At 32.7% G+C, this 12374-nt stretch overlaps 1 protein-coding gene across 1 annotated transcript; it reads left to right on the top strand.

Annotated features, from left to right (window-relative positions):
* Nucleotides 1-548: 548 nt before the first annotated feature.
* On the top strand, nt 549-5386 carry LOC114373680 (coiled-coil domain-containing protein R3HCC1L-like). The gene is made up of 6 exons (XM_028331194.1): nt 549-918; nt 1030-1178; nt 2182-2430; nt 2713-2874; nt 3705-3794; nt 4928-5386. Exons 1-6 carry the CDS (start codon nt 659-661, stop codon nt 5116-5118), a joined length of 1101 nt encoding a protein of 366 aa, XP_028186995.1. The 5' UTR covers nt 549-658; the 3' UTR covers nt 5119-5386.
* Nucleotides 5387-12374: the final 6988 nt, after the last annotated feature.

Here is a 12374-nt window from a genome sequence, read left to right as displayed (position 1 = left end):
TCTAAATTCTATGTCAATAATTTTTCTAAAATAAATTGCTAAAAATTAGACAAACATGATATCACAATTTAAATTTTTCATTATAAATTCAAAAATAAAATTTATATATTCATAAATATTTATTTATTATAAATTTTAATTATAATATAATTTATATATTACAAATATTTATTTATTATAAGTTTTAATCATAAAAATACTAATATTATTTATCGAGGAACCTCAATTTTTAAAAAATTATAACCCAAACACACACTTCAAATTAACATATAGTGTTGGTTTAAATAAAATTAAACTCAAATCCTTTAACATATTGAGATTAAATTTTATGGATGAGAAAATAAATATTATTTAAAATAATCTCCATTAAAAATAGCCAATTATGTATATATAATGACAAGTGTTTCTAATATATTTTTTCAATCAAAATTATAATTTTTTCTCTCGTTAATTCATGCTAATTATTTTACTATTATGTGAAATTTTAATTTAAAATCAAATAATAATGATAATAATAAATACATAATTATTTTAATTAAAAATATTTGTCATTCGTCCTCGTTCCTCTCTCTCTCTCCATCCAGACCCAGGCTTGCAGTTGCAGCACAAGACAGCAGTGTTGATTTAGCGGGTTCGGTGAAAATCGGAATCGAAAACAATGGAGAAAGAGAAAGGAATTGAAAACTGGAGCGAAGCGGTGGAAGACCTGGTAGACGCCGGCGACGTTGAATCCGCGATCTCACTCCTTGAATCCGTCGTCGAAACCCTAAACCCTTCCGATTCGGCTTCGCAGCTTCCCTTGGCCTCTGCTCTCTCCGACTTGGCCAACCTTTACTCCTCCAAAGGCTTCTCTCTCAAAGCCGATCACCTTCTCTCTCGCGCTTCTGTTCTCAAACAGCTTCACCATTCCAATTCCCCGTACCCCTCTCTCTCTCTCTCTCTCTCTCTCTCTCTCTCTCTCTCTCTCTGTTTCTTTTATAGTTGTTTTTTTGTTCGAGTCATGAATTTATGATTTTCAATTCCTTTCAGTGGTGAACAAGTTCCGAAAGAGTCGAAGGAGGACGGAGCCGTCAAATCAACCAGTGTTGCTTCGCGTCGTGCTGCTGAAGGAAGTGTTGAAAAGCGTGCGGCGGAGTTTCCTGCTCAGACCTCCGCTGGCGGTGGTTGTTCCGATGAAGGTATTATATGTTTTTCTTATTGTTGGAGATTCCTCATTGACCGGGTTAAAATAGTGTAAAGAAGTGTGGCAACTCTCACTCCACGAGCTAGCTTTTGTGATTGAATTAGGCCAAAGTTTAAAATTCTAAGATGGTACCTGAGTCTCCTTATGGTTAATGTTGGGTTCAAGGTTTTAAATTTTGGTCATGGTCATGTTGCGGTTTCGTTGCGTTTTGTTGATATCGCGGATAATTGTCGTCCCAATTGCGGTCACTGACAATTAAAATCTTGATGTTGTGGCCTAAATCAAGGTCACGGACTATTTTTTAAAACCTTGGTTGGGTTTATTAGGTCGGCCGCATATGTCCAGTTCTGCAAACTCTCCTTTTTTTTTATCAACAAGTGTTAGTTTGTTAATTTTTGTTGGAAATGTCAATTGGGTGGATTCGAACCCGCGACCTCTTCCTCCTCCCTTCATCCTTTCCCAACCACTAGAACAACCTTATATCTCCTTTGCAAACTTACCTTACTATATGTTTTAGTTGTGACTGGTGTGTTGGAGATCTCATGTTGATTAGTGATACGGCTAAAATAGTGTATATGAGTGGGTGGGACATGAAATAGCTTTTGTTATTGAGTTAAACCCGAGTCTAAGTTCTAAGAGTTATCTCAAAAGAGAATTGGGTGTGTATTCCTTCTGGTTTTGAATATAAGAAGGAAAAGAAAAACATCTAAGTTAGTTCAAAATATAAGTATATCTTAATTAATTACACCTTATTTAATAAAACTATTTTCAAAATATTCTTCATTTAAGGGATATTGTATTTCCATTGTTTTGTAGTATGTGTTTTGTGTGGATGTAAGAAAGAAAGAAGAGTTAGTGATTGAAAGTGATGCGAGTGTCTGAATAGTGATTGAAAATAATCATTGAAAGACATCTTCAGAGTAATTGTATTTATTATATCAATGACCTTGGTTATTGCAATCATGCAATGTGAATGATATTGTGAATTTTTATTACAGATTGGGAAGCAATAGCCGATCTTGAACCTGATGAGTTACTGCCCACGGTTTCCTCGGATTGTTCATCTGGAATTTCAAATCTTAAATTGGAGAATGCCAAAAGTGGAACCCCAAAAAGACGCGGAAGAGGAACATTCTCTTATGAGAAGAAAGAGCTTTATAGTGATCAGTTACTTGATAGCTCGGTCGTTGATGTTGAGCAGGAAGAGACTCACCGTAGTTCAGAAGATAATAAAGATGTACAAAACTGTAAGTGATGCCTCATGGCATTTCGATTTTTCAGTTAAAAATTAGTTATGTGTATGTTTTGTGCACCCATTTATATTTGTGCCACAGGAGGTATTTTGCATATGTAGTGGTTTGTAGTTTGCTAGTTGGTTATGATTTCTTCTATGCCTCAACAGATTATAATTTTCATTTTCCAGTGTTTATATGCACATCAGGATGCAATCTATTCTTTCTGCTAGGTTTTGTCTGTACAAGATATTGTATTGAAACACCTGGGTTATAATTATTGTTTGTTCAATTCAGCAAAATATGGGACCAGTCATGTTCTTGTTCTGGCTGACTTTTCACCAAGTACTAGGACAACAGAGCTAGAGAAGCTTTTTGAGAACTTCAAGGATCGTGGATTTGTGATTCGTTGGGTCAATGATACAGTTGCTCTTGCAGTATTCCGTACACCTCCAGTTGGTAATTACAAAGTTACCTGACTTTATTATTGTTTTCCTATGTAATATTATCCTAAATTTTGCATACATTGAAGTGTATTGTGATCCATTATGATGGGGAACTCAGGTTGCATGCTGCTAAAGTTAATATTGGGGGGGCTGATACATGTATCCTTATTAAAATGTAAACTAGTAATTAAACTCTTTATTTGGATCTTTCAATTGAGCTCTCTCCTGAACATTGTCAACCTCTAATTTAAAGCTTGTTGTGTAAACATCTTTGTAAGTTGTAACTGGTTTGGTGCCTGGTATATGCCTCGATCTGACTGGCATGAGAATTGAAAATTGTTATTATTTAGAAGACACTATCATCATTCAAAAGAAAGGCATTTTGAACTTTCTCCTGTCTTCACATATTGGAAAACAGAGGATGGGTGTGGGGGCATATAACAGTCCTTCAAGATAGCTTGGAGACTATCATGTTTCTCATTCTTGTAAAACTATATTAGATGATATGTGTGCAAAGTATGGCATGGGTAGATGACTTTGTTTACAATTGTCTTTAATTAAAATGATGCTCCCTTGAACAGCTTCTTTCTCATCACTGATCAATTGATCTACACCAACATATTAGAAGCTAGGCATGACATATTGCTATGACCTTTTTCTGTCTTTTTGGGGGGAGCTGGCTGAATTTTCTTTATATGATTTTCAACCTTACGAAATACCAGTCCCTGTGTTTTACTGTTTTACTATTAATGGCGCATCAATTTGGGTAGATTATTTTTTTCATGTCCATCCAGTCTTCAATTTGATCAGTAGACCATTCAATACCATTAATTTATAATGCAGCACTTGAGGCTCTAAACAGTGTTCGCTGTTCATTCACCACAAGGATACTGGATGAAGATGATACACTTCTTAGTTCAATTAAAGCAAGAGGTACTTAACTGCTTTTTCTTTTTGCTACAGAAGGGGTAATATAAGGCTGTTTAATTTACATTAAAATACTCTCTGTGTTGCACTTACTTTTGAAATTGAAATGCTGGTTACCTGAGGATAGTCATGTTAAAAATCTAAGCTCGATTTTTAAAGTAGCAGTCAACTTTGTTGCAATAAGCTATTAGAAGACCATAATATTATAGTGTGCTTTGTGTATATTGTGTGGTTTCTTCTGTATGGAAGTATTTTGGATTGGGGTGTTCATCAGATTAGATTGATATGATGAGCCAAAAAATTCAAATCAAACCAATTAAATTGGTTCAGATTGGTTTAGTTAATTAGTTATTTTCTCTTTGAATTGGAACTAAACCAATTTTAGCTAGTTAGGTTCTCCGATTTATCTTTTTACTACCCAATAACTTGGATCTACTATTCTTTAACTTCTAGATTAATACATTTTAGATTTTAGTACCGAATAAAAGAGTTAAAATGTAGTTGTGAATTCATTTTAGTATTTAGGTGAGATATCAATACTTGAGGATATTATTGGAAAAAAAATCGTTATTTTTCTTAGTTTTTGAAAAGGATAAATATTGAGACAAACTACTATATACCCAAAGAACCATGTAATATGAGGGAGAGGAAGTATTGCACAATGACATCCAACCTATATGTATATATATATACAGGCGATGTAGAATTGTTGTTTTATTTTTTTGGTGAACAAAAGGGGCCAAGCTCCAAACCAAACAAACTAGAAACCTCTAGGGAAACTAGTTGCTGAACAATCAGCAACTATATACACTGTTATCCAATCACAAACCATGATGACTTTTATATAATTATCTTCAAAGTCATACCAATAGTGATTTGTAATAGGATGATAATATAAAATTATTTTACACTGTCAATGTATTATCATTAAACTCTCTCTCTCTCTCTCTCTCTCTCTATATATATATATATATATATATATATATATATGTATATATAATTGTTTATTAAACAGGTTGCTTCACTAGTAACGTAAAACTTTACACCTTCAATGGATCAAATGCAAATTCCATGTTTATTGCACTTGAGGTAGTATATATTTTGTTTTACATGGTTTTCCTGTTTTATTGTTCATTCAGACTTGGAACCACCGCGGCAACGGCCGAAAACTTCAGCTCAAGCAGCACAGAGGTTGATTGCTCATAGCATGGGGTTAAAATTGTCATCTACTGGCGTTGGGTCCCGAGAATATAGAAAGCAAGAAGATGCTAGGAGGGAACGTATCGTTACCAGGCAAAAATTGAGAGATGAGGCTTGGGGAGACGATTAATATCTTGTAATACTACTAACTTGTAACCTCATTTTCCAAAGCCCCAAAAAAAAAGAAGAGATTGTATCATTGATTGTTTATAACTTATTAAAGGGATTTGGTATTCTCTCCCTCTTCTTTTTTCTAAGTTCATCTCCAGCTTTCTAATATCTTTTGTTTTATTATTATTATTATCAAAATACTCTCGACAAAAAGACTTTCTGTTATGTATTTCCACAGACCTTGTTATGTATTTTCATTTTGTATCTTAATAAATACGAAACATGAATACTAAGGTCTAGAGACAAGTAAGTTTGGGAAGTTTTTCCATACTAATAGCTTATGCCTCCATACTTGCTTAATCAGGTTTAATGTTATTTTTGCACTATTAAGTTTTATTTTAATTTTGTTTTAATACATTAATTTTAAATTTTTTTATTTTGATCTTTATGCATTTCAGATTCATTTTGATAATTTTTTTAGTTTTTCATCTAAAATATTTAACTTTATTAGTATTTTAAATTTTAAAATAATTATCACTAAAAATCGTCACCATTTTATTTTATTCTTTAGCAAATAAAACAATCTAATCTCTAATTTTTCTCCCTATCCAAACACCAACAACCACCATCTCCTTCAATCTCAAAAATCAAAACCACCATTTTGATGCATTCCTACAAAACCAAATCATTAATTACCACACCCTTTGTCTCCCTTAATGCTTTGAAGAACACATCCCCAAAAAAGCAATCAATCCTAGGATCCAATCCCTCCCCCTTTGGTGATGGTGCAGGGGTTCGGTCGCTCGGGCGCGTGAAGGGTGCTGATGGTGGTGTGTGCCGGCGACGAGGTAGGTGTGAGGTCGCGTGGAGCAGATCTGGTGGCAGCATATGGTGCTACGACGGTGGTGGTCGCAGATCTGATCTATGAGAAGATCGTGCGCGAAGGTGATGGGTGACGACGACACGCGACAATGGTGGCGCAGCGAGGCGTGCGGAGGAGAGAGAGAGACAAGAGCAGACGAGTTGAGTTTGTTGTGCTAAGGAGAGAGAGGCGCAACTTGACATACAAGAGATTTTTTTACCTAGATCGGTTAGAGAATGAAGGTTGAAGTTGAAGAACCTCAGGATTAGGGTGGGTTATTTTTTAAAAAATAAGATAAAGATAATGAAGGTTTTGAGTTACTACTATTTTAAAATTTAAAATATTAAGAAAGTTAAATGTTTTAGATGGAAAGCTGAAAAAGATATTGAAATGATACATTTAAAAAATATAAAAGGATAAAAATGAAAAAAATTAAATTAAATTTACCAAAATAAAATTAAAATAAAATTTAATAGACCAAAAATAACATTAAATCAAATATTTAACTTAAACTATGAGATGATGTCTCAAAATTTCTTAAAGAACAAAGCATCATGCATTTTGGCAAGTAAGGCATATACATCATTCTTAGTCACAATAAACATAAGTTAGCATTATTATAGGTTAAATGTTACTTTGACTCCAATATATTTTAATATTTTTTTCAATTTGACACATAAAATTTTAAATTTTTATTTTGATATTTTATGTTTTTTAAAATTTTAATTTGATATATTAAGTTTTAAAAATTTTATTTTATTCTTTTATATTTTCGAAAGTTTTATTATGATTCTTTTTTTTTTTGCTAAAAACATTAGTGCTTCGTTAATGTTTTAAATTTTAAAATAATTAATTATTTTAGCTGTCACTTTTTTAATTAATTATTTTTCTTATATTTAGTGTTTTTTCAGAATTTAAAACATTGATGGAGTACTAAAATTTTTAACAAAAAATAAAATAAAAGTGATCGTGAGCACGATAAAGGTATAGGAGTGTCCAACTCCATGTTTAGAGGAGCACCAAATTTTTATTTAGTTTAGGCTTAAATTTAATTTTGGTTCCTCTATTTTCCAAAATCTGCAATTTGGATCCTTCTAGTTTAAAATAAAGACATTTAGTCTTCTTATTTTTTAAATCCACAATTTTAGTCCCCTATTTTAAAATAAACACATTTAGTCCACTACTTTTGTAAAATCTATAATTTTAGTCCTTTCTTTAAACTTAAAGTGTTAACTATTAAGGGATTAACATTGATTAAGTCGGAACAGATCATAGCAGTGGTGCTAGCGGAGGGATAGTGCGATGGTGGGGCGATTGGATTCTGAATGGACGTAAGGTGAGGTTTGTAACACCTCAATCGAATAACATCAGAATGAGAGGGATCCAAAGGCTGTGCAAGTATGAGATTTTGTGCATTTAAGAATGACTTAAAAGAATTAATTGATACTACCTATACCAACAAAATGTATATACTTTTTGGTAGTTTATCACTCAAGAACTACATAGTTAAGCTTGTTTGGCTTGGAGTAGTTATAGGATGGGTGACCTTCTAAGAAGTTTCCCAGAAAGCGTGTAAGTGAGGACAAAGTACGCTAAAAAGTTTCGTGTTGGTTTGTGGGGTTAGTTATTTTCCCTAGAAGCAGGCAAAGATGATTGTCAAGGTCTTGAAAAGGACTACCTTCAAAGGTTTCTGACCTACAAGAATGTTGAGTGAAAATCAGGGATGTTATAAGATTCATGTCGATCATGCATCTGCATACCTCCATTAGCTTGATGCATATGCGAATCGAGTCCATGGCAAGGTTCACATTGTGCGTCTCGATGAAGGTGTCAAGCAACGAGAGGAGCGGGCATGTGACATGCTAGAGCAGACACGCGATGTGCTGCAAATCCATCAAAACCATATCCATCGTTGTTGGTTGCCAAACAACTTCCTTGTTCTTGACCCTTCCTTGCTTCTAGCTTTTGTCGATGCATCAGAAATCTCAAGGAAGAAGATTGCTCTCATTGTTGATGTGGAGTATGAGACGCAGAAGGAGAACACAAATGTGGTTTCGAGTTTTGAAGAGCAAAAGTCTTGTCGTTGTTGAAGCATAACATCATGCGCCGTAACTTCTAGATCTAAAAGTCGAAGGAAGGAGGAGAAAGAAAGGAATAAGATTCAGTCCTAAGCCCCTAACTGTCTTCTCAAAATGACAATGTTTTTTAACTTACCTCATATTATATTTTTTGTATTAAAAATATGGAGACAAGTCACACGACAAGTCAACCGCTAAAGTGTTACCATTTTTATGATGTAGCACCACATGTGAGTAGCTAACATGTCACATTAACAAACACATCAACACTTAACATGTTGCTACTGATGACAATGAGCAAACCCAAAAGTTTTCAAATATCAGGGATCAAATATAAAGAAAATTTTTATCAGTGAATAAACATAAAAGAAAAAGTATTTATTAAGAATCACAAATATATTTAAACTTCAAAGTTTTCATAATCCTTTAATATGACAATATTAAAATCCACTCGTTAAAACCCACATCATTTTAAAATTTTGGTTGGGCCTCATTCAATCCTAGAAAATTGTTTTATAAGAAAAAAGATTATTCCTTGTATGGTTGATAATGGTTGATCTAATAAATCCAATAACAATTGTTAAAATAAACTCTATTATCATTTTAAAATTTAAATTTAAAGGTAACTCAAATCTACAAATCAAGTGGTAAGATTAGAATTGTCATTCATTTTCTATACTTCAATTTTATCATATAACTTATGAAGGTGGATCTCCAAACACACCAATTTTAAAAATATATAAACTTATCCGATTTGACCGCTTAAAAGCTAAGTCCATTAAGTTTTTTTTTTGAATGACTGAGTCCATTAAGTTGAATGACTAATATAGCCGTATTAAAAATAATGATTGCATTTTGTAAATCATGAAGATTTTGATGATGTCAAGAAGAATTAAGAATTTGCTTGAGAAAGGGGGAGAATGTAAATCATGTAAGCTTTGATGGTGTTGAGAAGAAATCACATGTTTGTCAACATCAAAAACAAATCATGAATAGAGAGGAGAAAGATGTTACCACTTTTTGCAATGTATGAGAATCAAGTGATACCAAAAGGCATTAAAACAATCATTCAATATTAATCAAGCAAAAACAAGTACAATAACACATCAATCAAACACAATCAAATACAATTAATCATCAAATATTTCAAATCAAATTAATTAAATTAACAATCAACTAACTATACACAATAATTTCTATTAAAAAAATTCAAATTTCAAATTTCAAATTTCAAATTTTAAATTCCAACTTCCAACTTTAACTTTTAGTAACTTCCCCTTCCAACTTCCAACTTCCAACCTGCATTTTCAACTTTCAACTTCTAATAACTTTCATTTCCAACTTCCAACTTCCAATTTTAACTTTCAACTTCCAATAACTTCTACTTCCAACTTCCAACTTCCAAATTTTAATTTCAAATTTCAAATTTTAATTTTCAATTTTCAAATTTAACTTTTCAATTTCAAATTTCAAATTTCAATTTCAAAATTTCCTTTTCTAAATTTGAAATAGTTTTCTTAAAACATGAAACTAATTTGAAAAGTTTAATAGATTATTTAAAAACAATCAAAAACTCAATCAGGAACAAACATCAAAGACAATATAATCAAACACATAATCAAAAATACAATCAATCAATCGTCAAACACAGTCAATCAAATTCAATCACAATAATCAAGAACAGTCTAAACTCAAGTAGAAAACAAGCATCAAAAGTAATCAATCAAAGACAAGTGACCTGTTGGTATCATTTGATATTACTTGTTGGGGTTGTTGATCAAGTGGCCTTTGTTTGTTGTCTCCATATATCGCATATTCACTTTTCTTGGGGAGAAATGTGGCCTTTGTTTGTTGTCTTCATAAATCACATATCCACTTTATTTTGGGGAGAAATATGAATAAAATTTGATGCATGCCATGTGTTTGAAGAAATTGTTATCAATGTATCGACTTTGCCCTTCTCCGTTTTCATAGTCTTTCATCATGATACCCAGACTTATGATTTTCTACTTTGGATCACTTGAATAATTTATGACATTAACTTCCAAAGTGATGTATCCTTTCTTTTCTTTCTTCTCTTTGAAATTCATCTTGTCGGATTTTTTCATTCTTCTTTTAAACACAGGACAATTGAATCTCATGTGCCCAAGTTGATCGCACTTAGCATTTTGGGGCTAAAGAGGAATCTTCTTCTTTCTTCTTTCATCATCATCTTCTTTCTTCTCTAGTTTTTTTTATATAGTTGCATTTCTCTCTACCATTGTAGGAATAAAGGAATCAAATTCAATGGCTTCCCATATCTTTAGATCTATGGCTTCTATAAAGATCTGCATTCGGGTTTTCCAATAATGATAACCCTCACCATTGAACATAAGAGCCTATTGATAGAATTTCCCTCAGGAAATGAAAATTTGGATGAGGCCATATCTATTCTTGAAGTTTTTAAACTTTATACAAGAATCCCGCTCTGATACCACTTGTTGGACCTTGTGGCCTCAATAATCTTAAGAGGGATAGGCTTAGAATGCAGAAGAAGCAATAACAATCCATTTAACAATGTTCTTTAAACATGCAAGACACAATTGATTGCAAAAAAATAAATAAGATAAGGAAAGAGAGAATGCAAACACAATTTAATACTGGTTCGGCCACTTCCCGGGCCTACGTCCAGTACTCAAGCAACCCACTTGAGATTTCCACTATCTTTGTAAATTCCTTTACAAAGTCTGAACCACACAGGGACAACCCATCCCTTGTGTTCAGATGCTTTACAACAAGAGACTTACAGTCTCTTAACCAATCTTATTGAATAAGAAGAATGAAAGAAGAATTCTCTTTTCAAGAGAAGAATATTACAATGAAGATCATGTAAGAATCCTTATAGATTTTGCAAGTATTTGGTCAAGGATTTCTTTCGAGAGAGCATTTGACAACGAAGTTCTTTTGGAATCTCTCTCATTGTCTTTTGAGAGGATAAGACATTTTTGCCAAGCAAAACTCTCTCTTCAATTTCGTCCCAAGTCACACATATATATAGGCCTTTAATGGCCATTCAAAATCCAAATGTTAAGATGTGACTGTTGGCGATATTCCTTGAAAATCCTCTCTGGTAATCGATTATAGAATTAGTTTAATCGATTACACAGTTGTTTTTCTTGAACAGTTGTGACCCTTCATTTTAAATTTGAATTCCCAACGTTCAGAGTCTCTGGTAATCAATTACATATGATGTGTAATCGATTACACACTTTCAAACCATTGGTAATCGATTACATGTATTGGTAATCGATTACATGTGCCTTGAATGACTTGAAACCTTTCATTGTGAGGCAAGGCTTGATCTTGAAGAAATCTTGAATCAAGGCTTTGTTTGTTGAAACAATCTTGTATTAATCTTGAAGCAAAATAAGCCTTGTTTGATTCTTCTTTTGACATCATCAAAATCATGTATACATAAAGATAAAAGATAAAATAGTAAGAAAAATTATCTATTGTTTATGAGACAATTTGTTTACATATGAAAAATATGAAATCTTCAACTGTCTCATATAAGCAATCATTGCAAAACCATGGGAGAGTAAACTATATGCAAATAGATATTTTTTCTTTGTTGTTGCTCCTAACCTACAGGTGGTTGTCATCATCAAAAAGGGGGAGAATGTAAATCATGAAGATTTTGATGATGTCAAGAAGAATTAAGAATTTGCTTGAGAAAGGGGGAGAATGTAAATCATGCAAGCTTTGATGGTGTTGAGAAGAAATCACATGTTTGTCATCATCAAAAAGGGGGAGAATGTGAATGTATGTATACATGATTTTGATGATGTCAAAAGAAGAATCAAACAAGACTCATTTTGCTTCAAGATTAATACAAGATTGTTTCAACAAACAAAGCCTTGATTCAAGATTTCTTCAAGATCAAGCATTGCCTCACAATGAAAGGTTTCAAGTCATTCAAGGCACATGTAATCGATTACCAATACATGTAATCGATTACCAATGGTTTGAAAGTGTGTAATCGATTACACATCATATGTAATCGATTACCAGAGACTCTGAATGTTGGGAATTCAAGTTTTAAATGAAGAGTCACAACTGTTCAAGAAAACAACTGTGTAATCGATTAAATTAATTCTGTAATCGATTACCAGAGAGGATTTTCAAGGAATATCGCCAATAGTCACATCTTAACATTTGGATTTTGAATGACCATCAAAGGCCTATATATATGTGTGACTTGGGACGAAATTGAAGAGAGAGTTTTGCTTGGTAAAAATGTCTTATCCTCTCAAAAGACAATGAGAGAGATTCCAAAAGAACTTCGTTGTCAAATGC

Source organism: Glycine soja, chromosome 11 (genome assembly GCF_004193775.1).
Source record: "Glycine soja cultivar W05 chromosome 11, ASM419377v2, whole genome shotgun sequence".
Lineage (NCBI taxonomy): Eukaryota > Viridiplantae > Streptophyta > Magnoliopsida > Fabales > Fabaceae > Glycine > Glycine soja.
This window is presented reverse-complemented; position numbering and strand designations above follow the sequence as displayed.